At 36.9% G+C, this 18,414-nt stretch overlaps 2 protein-coding genes across 2 annotated transcripts in view; both read left to right on the top strand.

Annotated features, from left to right (window-relative positions):
• The first annotated feature begins 1,196 nt into the window (after positions 1–1,196).
• LOC141659400 (callose synthase 3) overlaps positions 1,197–18,414 on the top strand; it is a 104,999-nt gene continuing 87,781 nt past the window's right edge. The window contains exons 1-3 of the mRNA XM_074466253.1: positions 1,197–1,413; positions 2,019–2,119; positions 2,281–2,405. Of these exons, the coding sequence (XP_074322354.1) occupies positions 1,221–1,413; positions 2,019–2,119; positions 2,281–2,405 (419 nt within the window). The 5' untranslated portion in view covers positions 1,197–1,220. The remainder of the gene's footprint in view (positions 1,414–2,018; positions 2,120–2,280; positions 2,406–18,414) is intronic.
• Positions 8,462–16,481, top strand: LOC141724872 (callose synthase 3-like). Its single transcript, XM_074527160.1, has 9 exons — positions 8,462–8,524; positions 8,664–8,774; positions 8,872–8,988; positions 9,123–9,215; positions 15,069–15,179; positions 15,365–15,499; positions 15,593–15,669; positions 15,752–15,871; positions 16,252–16,481. The coding sequence occupies exons 1-9, from the start codon at positions 8,462–8,464 to the stop codon at positions 16,253–16,255; spliced, it is 831 nt and encodes a 276-aa protein (XP_074383261.1). The 3' UTR covers positions 16,256–16,481.

Genomic DNA, 18,414 nt, shown 5'->3' with positions numbered 1-18,414 from the left:
TTATCTTTCTCCTCCTTCAGCAAATATTCATGGTAAATTATTCCACAATTTTCAATATTATATTAAATATATTCATATTGATCATGATTATGTATTCTCCTCAAAATTTAAGACTAACTTAAATATTCTAAAAATACATATTAATAAAAATTATAAAATGAATATTAATATGAAGTTCAATAACTAAGATTTTTTTAATAATTTTTTATATTAATTATTTCAGAAAAATATGAAGAAAAATTAGAAAATTAAAATGAGTTGATTTGAAACCTTCCCCGTCTTCTCTTTAAATATTTTTTTAGAAAATAGAAAAAAAAACTTGCATTTATCCATTTCAATATAAAAACTATTTAAATACAAAATAAAATTTAACTTAAGCATCATCACTTTCATCCACCTATTTAATTTCGTCCTTTTCTAAGTTGAACTCATTATTAATCGTTCAAAACTATTATTGTTAAAGTATTATAAAAAAAACAATTCTACCCAAATTTATTTTTTAATTATATCAATATTATTTGCTGAGTGCAAATGTTAAATCTCTCTCTCTCTCTCCAGAAGCATTTAGCTTCTTGCACACGAGGTAACCTTTTCATTTATGTTTGCATATAGTTGTGTGCATGTAAATCATTTAGTTGAGCTGATACTGTTATGTTCTTTACAAGTTGATCTTCGATTTTGAAGCTTAGCCTCCTCTTTAGGTATGCCTAACTTCACTACATCTCTTACAATATGTGGATATACTAAACACTTAGTAGTAGTGAGTTACAACCAAATGATGTACTAATGTAATGCTAATATGTAATGCTAATGTGTGTGTAGTTTAGGGACTTTTTTATACGAGTAACAGAACCGTCGTTTAGGGTGTGCAAAATTATCAAAAATAGTGGTATTTAACTTGTGTTAGAGTTGTTTCTGTAATTCATTTTTAATTAACTTTTTTGTATACTTTTCTTCTTCTTTTTTTTGATCGTTTTTGGGTGTGCAATGGACAAACCCTACTGGCTCACGCAGTAGCCTGCAACTTTTTTTGTATACTTTACGTGTGTTATTTTCACTTCTATAGGCCCCAAATTTTTTATTTAGTTCAAGGCCTCCAAAATAGTTGAGACGGGCAGGATCACTGTATATATGTTTTTCTATTGTGTTTCTTTAGTTACGAGGGAATAACAATGTGTTAATGAATGTTGATCAAGGTTTTGTTTGAGTTGGTTGGCAAAATGGCAAATGGAGGGGGTGACTTTGATCAGCATCCTCCGAGGAGGCTTATGCGCATCCAAGCAACCGGGAGTTTGGGGGAACGGGAATCAACTTTTGACAGTGAGGTTGTGCCTTCATCTTTAGTTGAAATTGCTCCGATTCTTCGTGTGGCCAATGATGTTGAACCAATCAATCCTAGAGTTGCCTATATTTGTAAGATTTAATGTCTTTGTTATACACTTTGCTTGTAGATTGTTTGTGGTAATTATGCCATGCTTTCATCATTATGTCATGACTGCCTTATCGTACTTAAAAGCTCTCCTAAAATTTGTGTGGTGATTTTATCCGATTTCTAGAGTTGAAATGTGCATCATTTGTTCCCCTTGAATAGGAATACGTAAATTTCCAAAATATGTACTATCATCCCCTCGATCACTGATAATGTTTTTATATATGCCGAGTAGATGCTGTGTGAAAAGTTTAATGCCTCTGTACTGAGAGCTGTATTGTCTTTTTATAGCTCGGGCATCGTAGATGAGATATTGAGATGTAGTGCTCAAATTAGGTTGTCAATTTCATAGGTATTCTAATAGGGGCTAATCCTCACGAAGCCAACAGGGAAAAAAAATTTAGACACAAAAAACTTGTAATTTATACACTATCAACTAACTTTTGACATGTTATTCCTTATGTTCGGTGGAAATTAACAATTTTACTTGTATGAGTCAAAATTTTGGTCCACTATTATGAAACTCTCAAGTCAATTATCTGTATTAATTGTTTGCTGGACATCAGTAACCAAAATATTAGGAGTGCAGGTCGATTTCATGCTTATGAAAAAGCTCATAGATTGGATCCTACTTCTAGTGGTCGTGGTGTGCGCCAATTTAAAACTGCTCTTATTCAACGTCTCGGAAGGGTAACTTATGCAACCTCGCTTTTTTATTAAAGATTTTCTTGATGTTCAATTCTTGATATGAAGTTGAGGGGCCATTCAATAGTTAACTTGTTTGTCTGCGATTTCTTAATCCTTATTTTCATGTCCTCATATTTAATAGACTATAACTATAACTTACTCAGGAGAATAATGCTACATTGACGGGGAGAGTAAAAGAAAGTGATGCAAATGAGATGCAGAGGTTTTACCAAGCTTTTTACAAAAAATATACTCAGGCCTTGCAACACGCTGCTGATGAAGTTGACCGGTAAATAATAACTGTAGCCATGGCATGCTGCCAAAACAATCTTCATTAGTCATTCAATTGTTATGTTTTGTTTGTTGGGAATTGTCATGGTTCTCAATTTGATAATTTATGCATGACATACATAATTTTTGAATGTGCAGGGTGTTGAGAAACTCACTAACAAGTATAGCAACATAGAGGCAAGTGTATAAAGAATTTAACAAGTTTAGGCCAAGACCACAGTTAACAAAACAAAACATGCAGGTAAACAAAATCAGTAACTGTAATAATGTAGAGAGAAAGAAAGATGTACCCGAAACCATAGCTTTCAACAGTGACTGAAATAAAGGTTTACAGATACAAAACGCCAAGAAAATGATCACAGCTGAGTCATCAGGCCTTGCTTAAAGTCCTGGCTGCTCTTGAAGAGATTATTGCCCCCTACCTGCTGCGTTTGGGATGTGCGCAATATCTCCACCAGGATAAAACAGCTCGGAGTTTATGTTAACAGCAGCAACAAAACCTCCACTTCGACCAGTACCTCAGTCGCCGGAAAATATCAGCACTTCAGGACTTATGGGAGAGAAATGCAGAGAGGTTGAAGAGAAGAGATGAGAATGTAGTGTGTTGTATTCATTCAGTTTAGCCTCTATTTATAGGAGAGGAAAAATGAAACTGTCCACACACTTAATGTCTGAATTAAACTGCTCCATTAATGAAAAAATCAAAACTGATCAGATTTTGAATTTAAATTATTTGTAACAGCTTTTCACATTAACACCCACATTATTATCAGGACTTAAGTTAAGTTCTGATTCGACTCATCAGTACTTAAGTTCTGATTCGACTCATCAGTACTTAAGTTCTGATTCTGATATCAGAACTTGTTAAGTTCTGATTTTATTCATCAGTTCTTAAGTTCTGATTCTTATATCAGAACTTGTTACAGATCAGATTATTTGCAGGTTCAATATATTTAGACTACTTAGCCTATTTCAGAACCCAGCCCAATAATCCAATCACCGATAAATAAATTCGAATTAAAATAATTCTCAAATAAATAAAATCCTCGCCCAGGTCGCCTCGCGTACGCGAGACGCCGAGACATTCGCCCAAATCGCCCTTCGACCCGACCCGACCCGGTCCGGTCCGGTGCGGTGCGTGGCGGGGCGGGGCGGGGCGCGCGTGAAGCACACAACAACACAATGGACCATCACACACCTTAGTAGTTGTATACTACTCATGTGGGTAATACCATATAAAGCACACAACCCCCTTTATTTATTTCAATGTGGGACAAACATTCTCAAATTTTCCAAGCTTTTCCAAGCTACTTTCAACTCTCATTTCATATGGATTTCATTAAGAAAATTCTTAAAACCATACATGAAAATTTAAGTTCAAATATCATTGAACAATTTCTAATCATTAGATTTTAGGATTAACATCAAGAACATAATTAAATTAAGCTCTAAAATCCTAATTTTCTAACAATCCCCCACAAATCCATACAGAAATGTGATCAATTTCCCATCATGACTTGTTTTTCAGAGTCGGTACCCTTCCGGGTTTGAACCCTCCTAATTCCTCTACTTCAATGGCTATCGGACTCAGATGGAATGTTTCACCTTGAATCTTAATCCGTTTAGTATAACCATATTCCATAGACGACGACAAGTCAAAGGTTATGGTGCCAATCTACGGCTTTGAGACATTAATGGTCATGTCTCGATCCTGTTCGTCGAATGCTTCAAGGATTAACCCTATCCTCTAATTGCGACCACACAATTACATTCGCTTAGCTGGGCATCTCCAGAGATATACTGCCTCTATCTCGTCAAATGACTTGATCCCATTCAGAGTTTTAACACTCTTGCTTTTCTGACAGTGTCAGTACCTTCTAGGTTTACAGGGGATAGACTCAGATACTATAGTGTCATCTATGTAGCAAAGGTACTACCAACTCATCCTTACAGCTTGTTATTACCCATTGAATACACTTCGAGGGATCTCCTCTCATGTGTATTGGGTTCCCACTGTTGATGAATTATGATGGGTTGACAATCCCATCCCCAACCTTGACTTAAGGACCACTGCAGGTTCCAGTCCTTTAGTAAGAGGATCAGCTATATTATTCTGAGTTCCTATGAACTCTATGGCTATGATCCTATCAGTCACTAAACCCCTTATAGACTTGAGTCTAACTTGGATGTGTCTCTTAGTTTTAGCATTATGCTTTTTACTGCTAATCTTGTCGATAGTTGTTCGACTATCACAGTGAATAGCAATAGCAGGAAGCGGTCTGCTTACTACAGGTATTGCAGACATAAGTCCGTGTAACCATTCAGCCTCCGTCCCTGTGGCATCAAGTGCACACAACTCAGCCTCAAAAGTAGACCGAGTAACAATAGTCTGTCTGCTTGACTTCCAGGATATTGCTCCACCAGCCAAGGTGAACACGTATCCAGTCACTCCATTGGAACCAGACTTCTTAGCTATCCAACTTGCATCACTGTACCCTTCAAGCACACCAGGAAATCTCCTGTAGTGTAAACTAAGGTACATTGTGCCTTTTAGATATCTAAGTACTCTATTAAGAGCATCCCAATGAGTTCTGTTTGGACAGCTTGTATATCTCGCCAATTTAGACACAGAGTATGAAATATCTGGTCTAGTACAGTTAGCAAGATACTGCAAGCTCCCAATAATCTGAGAATACCTTAACTGAGACACAGGCACTCCTGAAGTATTCTTGACAAGGGCAACTTTCGAATCATAAGGTGTACTAGCGATTCTACACTGTGAATAACCATATTTCTCAAGTATAGATTTCTCTATATAATGAGATTGAGTCAAGGTTATTCCTTCAGTGGACTGAATCAATTTGATTCCAAGAATCACATTTGCCTCACCCATATCCTTCATTTCAAAATGCCTTTTCAAGAATTCTTTAGTCTCGTTAATAATCTCAATATTGGTTCCAAACAATAAAATATCATCCACATATAGGCACAAGATAACACACTCATTACCTTTAACTTTAGTGTAGACACACTTATCACTTTCATTAATCTTATAACTGAAAGGCAATATAGTTTCATCAAACTTTTTATGCCAATCTCTGGGAGCTTGTTTCAAGCCATAGATGGACTTGATCAACTTACATACTTTCCTTTCATTGCCTGATGCAACAAATCCATCAGGCTGATCCATATAAATCTCTTCCTCAAGTTCACCATGAAGAAAAGCCGTCTTTACATCCATCTGATGGATGATAAGACCATGGACTGTAGCCAATGCTATAAGCATTCGGATTGTTACCATTCTTGCAACTGGAGAGTATGTATCAAAATAATCAATTCCTTCCTTTTGCTTAAAACCCTTAGCTACCAGTCTAGCTTTGTACTTATCTATTGAGCCGTCAGGGTTCAACTTCCTTTTAAAGACCCATTTGCACCCAATAGTAGAACACCCAGGAGGGAGATCAACCAACTCCCATGTTCCACTGGAAACAATAGAGTCAATTTCACTCTTGATAGCGCCCTTCCAGTGCCTTGACTCAGAAGAATCCATAGCTTGCCGGAAAGTTAAAGGTTCGTCCTCGATATTGTAAGTGATGAAATCACCTCCAAAATCCTTGACTATTTTTGCACGCTTACTTCTCCTTGGTTCCTCTAATTCCTTAGGAATAGAGCTACTACTAGGTTCCGCCCCCACATTTGTCATCTTTTCCACATGATCAGGAATAGAACTTGATGTGTGAGTAGGATCTTCCTCAGAAGTCGTTTCAGGTATTCCAGTCTTCATAGGGTAGACATCCTCAAAGAATGTCGCATCTCAAAATTCAACTATCGTGTTTGCCACTATACCATCTATGTCAGATTTTAACACTAAAAATCTCATAGCTGTAGTGGTTTCAAGATAACCCAGAAAGATACAGTCAACAGTCTTTGGACCTAGTTTCTTTCTCTTGTGTTCAGGAACAAGCACCTTAGCAAGGCACCCCCACACACGAAGATACCTAAGACTAGTCATCCTGCCTTTCCATAACTCCAAGGGTGTTTTATCCATGTGTTTCAGAGGGACTCTATTCAAAATATGGCAAGCCGTATTTAGAGCCTCTCCCCACATGTATTTAGGCAACCCAGAGTTAATAAGCATACTATTAATCATATCTTTAAATGTTCTGTTCTTTCGCTCAGCAACCCCATTAGACTCAGGTGTGTATGGTGGAGTAACTTCATGAACTATACCATTGTTTGCACAAAATTCATTAAAAGCATTACTTGTATACTCACCACCTCTATCAGATCTCAATCTTTTAAGTAACTTACTAGTTTGTTTTTCTACTTCAGTTTTATATATAATGAATTTACTAAGTGCTTCATCCTTATGTCTAAGTAAATAAACATAACAATATCTACTACTATCATCTATAAAAGTAATGAAGTATCTAAACTGGTCCTTGGTCAACACACCACCAAATTCACAAATATCAGTGTGTACTAAATCTAACAAGTCTGAATCCCTAACAACGTTATGAAAAGGTTTCCTTATCTGTTTAGCAGACACACATACTTGACATTTAGAATTCTTTTCTATGGTATATTTTGGAATCAACTCTAAGTTCATCATGTTCTTAAGAGCACCAAAGTTTAAATGACCTAGTCTAGCATGCCATATATTTGAGGATTCAATACAATTAACAGTAGGAATAACATTATTATTCAAACTTCCCAAAACGGGATCCGCATTAATAACAAATAAACCATTTGACAAGTAACCAATAATCTCTTCAAGAATGTTGAGAAACTCACTAACAAGTATAGCAACATAGAGGCAAGTGTATAAAGAATTTAACAAGTTTAGGCCAAGACCACAGTTAACAAAATAAAACATGCAGGTAAACAAAATCAGTAACTGTAATAATGTAGAGAGAAAGAAAGATGTACCCGAAACCATAGCTTTCAACAGTGACTGAAATAAAGGTTTACAGATACAAAACGCCAAGAAAATGATCACAGCTGAGTCACCAGGCCTTGCTTAAAGTCCTGGCTGCTCTTGAAGAGATTAGTGCCCCCTACCTGCTGCGTTTGGGATGTGCGCAATATCTCCACCAGGATAAAACAGCTCGGAGTTTATGTTAACAGCAACAACAAAACCTCCACTTCGACCAGTACCTCAGTCGCCGGAAAATATCAGCACTTCAGGACTTATGGGAGAGAAATGCAGAGAGGTTGAAGAGAAGAGATGAGAATGTAGTGTGTTGTATTCATTCAGTTTAGCCTCTATTTATAGGAGAGGAAAAATGAAACTGTCCACACACTTAATGTCTGAATTAAACTGCTCCATTAATGAAAAATCAAAACTGATCAGATTTTGAATTTAAATTATTTGTAACAGCTTTTCACATTAACACCCACATTATTATCAGAACTTAAGTTAAGTTCTGATTCGACTCATCAGTACTTAAGTTCTGATTCGACTCATCAGTACTTAAGTTCTGATTCTGATTTGTTACAGATCAGATTATTTGCAGGTTCAATATATTTAGACTACTTAGCCTATTTCAGAACCCAGCCCAATAATCCAATCACCGATAAATAAATTCGAATTAAAATAATTCTCAAATAAATAAAATCCTCGCCCAGGTCGCCTCGCGTACGCGAGACGCCGAGACATTCGCCCAAATCGCCCTTCGACCCGACCCGGTCCGGTGCGTGGCGGGGCGCGCGTGAAGCACACAACAACACAATGGACCATCACACACCTTAGTAGTTGTATACTACTCATGTGGGTAATACCATATAAAGCACACAACCCCTTTTATTTATTTCAATGTGGGACAAACATTCTCAAATTTTCCAAGCTTTTCCAAGCTACTTTCAACTCTCATTTCATATGGATTTCATTAAGAAAATTCTTAAAACCATACATGAAAATTTAAGTTCAAATATCATTGAACAATTTCTAATCATTAGATTTTAGGATTAATATCAAGAACATAATTAAATTAAGCTCTAAAATCCTAATTTTCTAACACAGGGCACAACTTACAAAAGCGTATCAGACTGCTAATGTTCTCTTTGAGGTTTTTAAAAGCTGTTAGCCAGACACAATCTGTCGAAGTTGATCGTGAGGTCACGATTTATAAATGATTTTTTCTTACATTTTGTGTAATATGCTGTACTTTTTAGTATCTATAGAGATTCAACATGAGTGATGTTAAAGTTTGGTTTGCTTTGTCCTCGTAATCATTAAGTTGAGAAATAATTACAGATCTTTGAGGCTCATGATAAAGTAGCAGAGAAGACAGAGATCTATGTTCTTAACAATATTCCTCCTCTTGACCCTGACAGTGCAACTCAGGAAATTATGAAATATCCAGAGGTATGTTTTCAAGTTTTGGCGTGTTGGCACTCTGCTCTAGTGTTTTATTCCCACGGGATTATCCTCTAAGTTGTTACTTCTGCTTGTCCGTTAATAGAACCAAGCCGTTGTTTATGCTCTTCGTAATACCAGGGGTCTTCCCTGGCCTAGGGATTACAAGAAGAAAAAAGATGAAGATATTCTTGACTGGCTTCAAGCGATGTTTAAATTTCAGGTGGGTGTATATTTCCGTCATTTTGTTCCTATTATTGCGTTCTGTTCCTTGTGCTATAATAAGTGAAGGGGGTTTGATATTTAAGTTAAATGGTTTTTTTAGCACTATGACTAGACTCAAAAGTAAATTTGCAGAAAGACAGCATTGCAAATCAGAGGGAGCACCTTATCTTATTGCTTGCAAATGTTCACATTAGACAATTTTCGAAACCTGATCAACAACCCGAGGTTTGTCTTGATTTAAATTTTGTTTAGCAACTCTACAGTTTATTGCATCGACTTGGCAAGTGATCAACAACCCGAGTTTTGTCTTGATTAAATTATGGCCACCAGCTTTAGAGTTTATTGTATTGATTTGGCAAGTTTACAACACCTCCAGCTATCATACTCTCTACTGCCTTAGCTGCAAGATGTAGTTCCAGAATCAATAAAAGAAACGAAAAGATTGAAAAATGAGTGATTTTCTTTTCTTTCTAAATCTTTCCAAAAGTGGGAATAAAATTTTGGGGAGAAATCTACAAGGATCTTCTTTTCAAATTTTTAGAGATCTTTTCTTTTTCTTTTTAAAAAAGTGGTTTGGAACAAGCTGAAGAAATTAAACTGCAACTTTTTTTCTTTTTCTCTCATTAAAATGTTTCGGGAACACAGTGTTAGTGTTTATAGTTTGTGTACCATGATGCTGCTTCAGTTTGTATTCGATCATAATCCAGCATGTGATACTGTTGAATCATTCATGATCATCAGTTCAGAAGATAAGTTCATGTTAGGCAGTTGGTTAAAACAATTTTAACATATTAGCACGAAAGGCGAGAACTCCTCGAGTCCCAATTTTAACAACCTAGTTCTCGCATTTAATTTCTCAAAAGAAATGTTCTCTTTCTTTTATCCATATTTAAAGGTCAAATGATACTCAAATTTGTTGAATTTTGAGTCAACTGGTTTTTTTAAACATGCCAGTGTCATTCTTTTCATTTGTAACTGTATTTTGTGCTTTCTGCTTAGTTCGATGAACGTGCATTAAATGAAGCGATGAAGAAACTGCTCAAGAATTATAAAAAATGGTGCAAGTATCTGGGTCGTAAAAGCAGTCTATGGTGAGAACTTTCTGTACTTGAATTTTTACTTCTTTTTAATCGCAGATCCTGAATGATAATTGTGAAAACAATCTGCGATTAATACAAATAATCAAACAAGTATGTGCGTGAGTAAACGAAATCAAACGGAGGAAGAAAAGATATAAACAGAAGAGAGATCCTCGAGTCCAGTTGAAACTGTCTCCTTAAAGCTATTTCGCCTCTCACCGTATGTGCGAGTCGATAGCCTCCCAGGATAAAACGAGGTAGCGGCGGCGTTACGGATAACGAGCACCTTCAGCGAGCTTGAACGGGCACGAAACTATCACCGAGAGAGAGAGATTTGTGTTTAGAGGCGAATATGTTTTTGATGTGTCTAACCCTAACGCCTTAGAGGTGTTTATATAGGTGTAGATAGACTTGTGCGCTACTCTTTTCCATAATTAAATATCATTAATTATGGAATCGGTGTAATACTTGCAAGCTACTCTATTCCATAAATAATCTGAAACAGAATCAGATTAAATATATCAAGACATACACCATATCAATTAATCTGAAACAAAATCAAATTAATTTATGCCATAATATTTGAGCCAAATTCTAATGGAAAATAATAATTTCCATTATTAAGAGAATATCATCATATCTCACACATCTTTTAGTCATAATGCTCAAAAATATGACTTACCAATATGGGACTTATACCCATATTTTCCAACAATAATTTCAAACGTTTGAGAAGATCATCCACTTCAGCATTCGTAGTATTAAGTTTGCTAGTCCCATATCTTTCATGTCGAACCTTGATTTCAACATGTCCTTTGTAGATTTGATAACTTTATCATTGCTTCCAGCAATAAGTAGATCATCTACATATAGTGTCATCATGACATAGCCATTGTCATTCTCCTTGACATAGCTGTTCTCGTTATCCTTGTAATAGGCACAGCTATCACATTCATTGATTTTGAAACCATTGGCCAGCACGACCTCATCAAATTTTTCATGCCATTTCATAGGCGCTTGTTTCAAACCATACAATGATTTCACCAATCTACACACTTTCCTTTCTTGTCCTGGGACAACAAACCCTTCAGGTTGTTCCATATAGATTTCTTCATCTATGTCTCCATTTAGGAAAGCTGTTTTCACATCCATTTGATGTACAGTTAGATTACGCATTGCAGCAATAGCAAACATCATCCTTATGGACGTTATTCTCGTTACAGGAGAATATGTATCAAAGTAATCAAGGCCTTTTTGTTGCTTGTATCCTTTAATTACAAGTCTGGCCTTATACTTATCAATAGTGCCATCAGTTTTCAACTTCTTCTTGAAAACCCACTTGCTACCTAATGGTTTGCAACCAGTTGGCAAGTCCACTAATTCCCAAGTATGATTTTGCATAATTGAATCAACTTCATTCTTGATGGCCTCTTTCCACATAGGCCCATCAGGTGAGGTAACCGCCTCCTTATAAGTTTTTGGGTCACCTTCTTCGAGCAAATAGGTCATAAAATCAGACCCATAGGATTTCTCCGTTCGTTGTCTTTTGCTCCTTCTCACTACCCCCACATTTTCGTCTTCACTTTCGTCACTCTCATTATCGTCATCTACAGACTCATGAGATCGTTTAGACGTCGTAGGTTGTTGGTTTCCTGGATTACAGGGAAACATCGTCTCAAAAAATGAGGCATTCCTTGATTCCATAATGGTATTCTTTTGAATATCAGGAATCTTGGATTCATGAACAAGAAACCGATATGCAGTGCTGTGTGAAGGATATCCGATGAAGACACAATCCACAGTCTTAGGACCTATCTTCACCTTCTTCGGTGTAGGGATCAGTACCTTTGCAAGGCACCCCCACACTTTCAGGTGTTGGTAACTTGGTTTCTTTTTCTTCCACATTTCATAAGGACTTACATCCTTATTCTTGCGCATCGTAATATTTAAAATATTATTTGCGCTTAAGATGGCTTCTCCCCACATCGATTGTGGGAGCCCAGAGCTTAACAACATCGCATTCATCATCTCTTTCAGAGTGCGATTCTTCCTTTCAGCCACACCATTTGACTGAGGGGAGTATGGTGCAGTGACCTCATGGATTATACCATGTTGTGAACAGAATTCCCCAAACGGTTCAACATATTCACCTCCGCGATCACTTCGTATCGTTTTGATTTTCTCAGTTTGTTGTGTCTCAACTTCTTCCTTATAGATTTTAAATTTATCTATAGCTTCGTCTTTGCTTTTCAACAAATATACATAGCAGTATTTTGTACAATCATCAATTAATGTAATAAAATACTTGTTTCCTCCTCTTGTTGGAGCGAATTTTAAATCACATATGTCGCTATGTATTAGGTCTAGCACTTTGGTGTTCCTTTCCACACGTTTAAATGATGATCTCGTTAATTTTGCCTCAACACAAGTCTCACACTTATGTTTTGGATTGATAGTAAGTTTAGGTATGTATTCTTTTGCACTTAAACGTCGTAAAGTGTCATAATTTACATGTCCTAATCTAGCATGCCATAAATTAGGAGACTCAAGCAAGTAAGCAGAAGAATTCTTCATTTCATTATCGTCCTTAACGGACATTACATTGAGCTTAAAAAGCCCATCAGTTAAATAACCCTTGCCTACAAACATACCACTCTTAGACAAAATAACTTTATCTGACTCTATTACAATGCGAAAGCCATGCTTATTCAACAGAGAACCAGACACAAGGTTCTTGCGAATATCAGGCACATAAAGTACATTCTTCAAAGTCAGATTCTTCCCAGAGGTCATCTTCAGGATCACCGTGCCTTCACCCTCAATGGTAGAAGTTGCTGAATTCCCCATGTAGAGCTTCTCACCAGCATCGGAAGCTTTGAGGCTAGAGAAAACCGCCTTGTCTGAGCAAACATGCCTAGTAGCACCAGTATCAATCCACCATTCACGTGGATTAGAACCGACCAGGTTCACTTCAGAGACCGTAGCACAGAGGTCTATGTCACCCATCTCCTTGGAGATATTCTCTACCATATTTGCTTCTTTCTTCTTGTTGGGCTTCTTGGGCTTCTTGCAGTCAGAAGACCTATGACCAACTTTATCACAGTTGTAGCACTTCCCTTGAAATTTCGACTTTGAAATCCCTCCCTTGGGTGCCAGCTTTGCCCCTTTACCAGAATTAGCCTTCTTGGGCTTGGAGCTTTGAGCATGCTCCATCATGTTTGCCTTCTCAGTGGCAACGTTAACTTTCTTCTCGGACCCTCTGTTGTCTTCTTCAATACGAAGTCTAACAATAAGATCCTCCATAGACATCTCCTTTCGCTTGTGCTTAAGGTAGTTCTTGAAATCTTTCCATCCAGGTGGAAGCTTTTCAATAACAGCAGCAACTTGGAAAGACTCACTTATGACCATTCCCTCAGCATGAATGTCATGAATGATCACCTGCAGTTCCTGCACCTGACTGACCACAGTCTTAGAGTCTGTCATCTTATAATCAAGAAAGCGGCCAACAATCCACTTCTTTGCCCCAGCATCCTCGGTTTTATACTTATGGTCAAGTGACTCCCATAAGACCTTAGCTGTTGGCTTCGCGCTGTATACGTTATACAACGAGTCAGACAAACAATTTAACACATAGTTCCGACAGATGTAGTCGGAGTGCTTCCAAGCATCAGCAGCATACACAGTCTGCATGTTACTCTCAGCAGTGAGCAACGGTGGTTCTTCCTTAAGGAAGCGATCCATATGCAACGTGGTCAGATAAAAGTGCATCTTTTGTTGCCAACGTTTGAAGTTCGTTCCGTTGAACTTCTCAGGTTTTTCAGCATGTGCAGCAGGCACAGTTGGCATAACAGGTGCAGCAGGCACCACGGGTGGAACAGATGGTACGTGCGTCTGTACTACAGGTGTATGCACACCAGTAGGCACCGCAGGTATGATCGGAGGAGTGAATCCTGCCGATATCTGTCCAAGAGGAACACTAAACTGTCCAATGACAGTGTGTCCCACAGGCACATGTCCCGAAGGCACATGTCCAACAGGCGTTTGACCCCCATCAGATCGTACGATCCGTGCGTTAGGGTTAATCGGCTGCTGGTGAACCCCATCAGATCCAGTGATCTGTGCGTTGGGATCAGCCGTCATGTTCATCGAATCGTTCACAGTTTGGTTCTCCATCGATCTGTTACTCAACAAAACAAGCAGATACAGATGTATCAGTCACAGATGTATATAAAATAAATAGCTTTAAGATTGTGAAAACAATCTGCGATTAATACAAATAATCAAACAAGTGTGTGCGTGAGTAAACGAAATCAAACGGAGGAAGAAAAGATATAAACAGAAGAGAGATCCTCGAGTTCAGTTGAAACTGTCTCCTTAAAGCTATTTCGCCTCTCACCGTATGTGCGAGTCGATAGCCTCCCAGGATAAAACGAGGTAGCGGCGGCGTTACGGATAACGAGCACCTTCAGCGAGATTGAACGGGCACGAAACTATCACCGAGAGAGAGAGATTTGTGTTTAGAGGCGAATATATTTTTGGTGTGTCTAACCCTAACGCCTTAGAGGTGTTTATATAGGTGTAGATAGACTTGTGCGCTACTCTTTTCCATAATTAAATATCATTAATTATGGAATCGGTGTAATACTTGCAAGCTACTCTATTCCATAAATAATCTGAAACAGAATCAGATTAAATATATCAAGACATACACCATATCAATTAATCTGAAACAAAATCAAATTAATTTATGCCATAATATTTGAGCCAAATTCTAATGAAAAATAATAATTTCCATTATTAAGAGAATATCATCATATCTCACACATCTTTTAGTCATAATGCTCAAAAATATGACTTACCAATATGGGACTTATACCCATATTTTCCAACAATAATTTCAAACGTTTGAGAAGATCATCCACTTCAGCATTCGTAGTATTAAGTTTGATTTCTGTAGCACTGAATTTGGTTTACTTTCCTTAATATCTATGCCTTGTAGGTTACCAACAATACTACGAGAAGTCCAGCAGATGAAATTATTGTACATGGGTTTATATCTTCTTATATGGGAGGAAGCAGCCAACTTAAGATTTATGCCATTTATCACCATGTATGTCCTTAATTATGGTTATTCTGGATAGTTCAAACATATTTATCTTGTGCTGCATAGCTGACAGATGTAACCTTGAAGTGTTGACAACTCTCTCATTAACCCTAAATGGATTACAACATGAGACTGCTTGTTTTGGATTGTTAGACTATCATAACCGTTCTTTGGGTCATCATCTTTGTTAGATGGCCTTTGAGCTCTACGGCATGCTAGCTGACAATGTTAGTCCTATGACTGGAGAAACTGTGAAACCAGCTTACGGAGGAGAAGAAGCGTTCTTAAGAAAAGTTGTTACTCCAATTTATGAAGTAATTGAGAAGGTATTGCTTGTATTCTGTTCACGGCATTTTAAATTTAGTAATGCTTTGAACTCTTGATTAGTCAAATTTCAATAAATGATGGCTGCAATACAGGAATCTGCAAGAAGCAACAGAGGAAAGTCCAAGCATTCACAGCGGAAGATCTATGATGATTTAAATGAATACTTTTGGTGCACATAATTAATTATTTGATCTAAATATATTATTCTGTAAAATATTGTTCAATTAGTAATGGCCACTTGTTCATGCTAGGTCTGTTGACTGCTTCCGTTTAGGCTGGCCAATGCGTGCTGATGCTGATTTCTTCTGTTTGCCTGTAAAACAGCTGCAGTTTCGCAAAGGTTTGCTAAGCTTTTGCGTCTTCTATATGAGGTATTCTTTTTTCATCTATATGAACAGCTCTCTAAAATAACATTATTCTTTAAACTACATGGATATTACACCACATTTGATGCCAAAAGAACGAGGCATTGTTCAGAATCTGCTTAGAATCTGCTTAGAATCGCCTAGCTTCAGTGTTTGCTTAGAATCTGTATACGCCTAGCTTCAAACTTTTGCTTGAAGTTTTTTTTTGTGTTCAATTTCAGTTCCATTATAGTCTAATTGATCTGTAATGTTGGTATAATTTCTTGTCCAAATGGTACCATTGCAATATGTTTTAGAAGAGTCTTCAAAAGTAAGTTTAACATATGATCTTCTGCAATATGTTTTTTTTGTAATGTTAGTTTGTTAACATTCTTCATTTTTTGCAGCTGAGAGCAATGTCCATTCCTGCTAAGAGGATTTTTGAATTCAGAAGAGGATTTCAAAAGGGCTCATGCTAAGAAAATTTCTGAAATTTGCTGTATTCATCTAGTAATTATATCAAGAATTAAACTGTAGTTTGGTTGTAACAAAAAGTTCGATGATTCTTTATATTTTGTTTGAAGTATGTACTACGATGGAATAACTAAATTTTTAAAAAAGTTATAGAGTTATACTATCTATCACTCTCTAAGATTAAGAAATATATGATAACAAATGAAAAGAACGAGGGAGGGAGTATTGTTTAGGGTGTTAATCCCTAACAATCATGTGCTAGATAAGGCATATCTAACATAGTGTTCCAGAACCCTTAGATCAATATTTTAAGGGTTCAGATGCAAGGAAATTTTTTTAGCATTCCGCGGATATTTTTCGCGGAAAAGCCTTTTCCGCGAAAAATATCCGCGGAAGGGAGAAAAGCCCTTCCGCAGAAAATATTCGCGGAACGCTAAAAAAATTTCTTTAACTTTGGGCCCTTGAAATATAAATCCGACGCCCAAGAAGTAGTATGTTATATAAAGTTTATCTGACACACACTATTGTAGGAGGGAACAGGACCCTATTGTTTATTGGCATCTTTATTAACAAACAAAAAATTAGGAGACTAGTTTCTGCAGCAGAAACTCTAAAGAGAGATCATCATCAACAAGAAGTAAGAGAGACCTGCAGGCTGCAGCAAAGCTAAATTCCAACAGCAATTTATAAAATTAGAACAAATGCATTTACAAATTGATGGTGCATGTTATAATAGAAAATTAGAACAACTAAGCATATTTTTGTAAAGTAAGATGGTGCATCAAAAAATTAGGTACCCATAAAACGATAGTAGAAAACTACTCCGTCTCCGTTTCAAATTATTTGTCCATTTTTGACTCTTTTTATGATCAAATTGTCTCAACTCCAAATAGCTTTGTATTTTTCACCAAAAAACTGAATGATCAACTCAATTGTAATTAATTGCAGAAAAATAGATTACAATTCAGTCTTGTAAACTTTATTCAATTCCAGGAGAATCATCATAATACCATATGATAGTACATATAACACCTAGCAGGATCAGGACCGGACTCCTAACTCCCTCCAATCCCGCACACTACTAGTACATACTAGTCTAGTACCGCAAGCCTGACCTTGGGAAGTCCCAGCACGTGAGACACATGCCCAAACACATGATAAAAACAACTGTCATTCAACAATCATGAGTACAATCAGGGCACGTGTCAGGAGATCCTTAGAACATTCTGACACGTGCAAAGTATATACCCCGTCCAGGTGTCCTCCGCTCCTAGAACCAACGACTACGATTTTAAGGTACCAACCCCAAAACCATAATAGCCCAAGAAGATAAGGTTTTGAGATTAATCACTCTCTCACACTCATATATACACACGCCGCGGGACCCAAACCCTCCTCCCGATATTATTTTATAGGAGCTCCACGACAACTACACCTCCACAGCGAAGATCCAGACACGGCGTTGAAGGAGAGCCCGTCAGCGGGAGTTATCAGCTAAGTCTATATGATAAGAATATCAGGTTCATTCATTCTTGCATTGCATCACAAAATAAATGTGAACCGAACTTACGTTCTCAAATTCTCACGTAGTATGATTCGTTAATGGGCTTGCAATGTTGGGTTTGTAACAAAGCTGATTTGCATGGCTTTGGGCCGGAAGCTTGTTGCCTTGGTGTCAATGAAAGGGATCTTGGTTTTCCATTTTTATCTTATTTTTTAATTATTATTTTTTCAAAAACTCATTGCAAAAATGCATTTTTTAATACCCCAACATAAAGTCAGGTTTTACGGTGACATTGAAGGGTATTTTTTAAATTTTTAGAGCAACTCCAAGTGATTCTTTATTTATTATCCTAAGGCAATTTCAACAATATCTTAGTATGGTCCTTATATATATTATAAAATAATAGTAATTTTAGTAATTTAAGATATTATTTTGTATTTCAACTCCAACAATAATCCTTATATACATTCCTTATTATTATTATAATAATATATTTATAAAGAATTGAACAAAAAGGAAAGGAAGAGAGAGAAAAGGAGTAAAAAAAGAGGGAGAATTGATTTTTTTATGGATAAAAGCAAAATAAGGGATG

The sequence above is a fragment of the Apium graveolens genome, chromosome 5 (genome assembly GCF_009905375.1).
Source record: "Apium graveolens cultivar Ventura chromosome 5, ASM990537v1, whole genome shotgun sequence".
In the NCBI taxonomy this organism is placed as follows: Eukaryota; Viridiplantae; Streptophyta; class Magnoliopsida; order Apiales; family Apiaceae; genus Apium; species Apium graveolens.
The sequence above is the reverse complement of the archived record's forward strand: the minus strand, read 5'-3'. Positions and strand labels throughout refer to the sequence as shown.

Coding starts and splice junctions, on each gene's coding strand:
- LOC141724872 (XM_074527160.1), top strand. CDS start 8,462: ATGTTCTCTTTGAGGTTTTTAAAAGCTGTTAGCCAGACACAATCTGTC. Junction 8,775..8,871: donor AAATTATGAAATATCCAGAG/GTATGTTTTCAA, acceptor GTCCGTTAATAG/AACCAAGCCGTTGTTTATGC. Junction 9,216..15,068: donor AACCTGATCAACAACCCGAG/GTTTGTCTTGAT, acceptor TATGCCTTGTAG/GTTACCAACAATACTACGAG.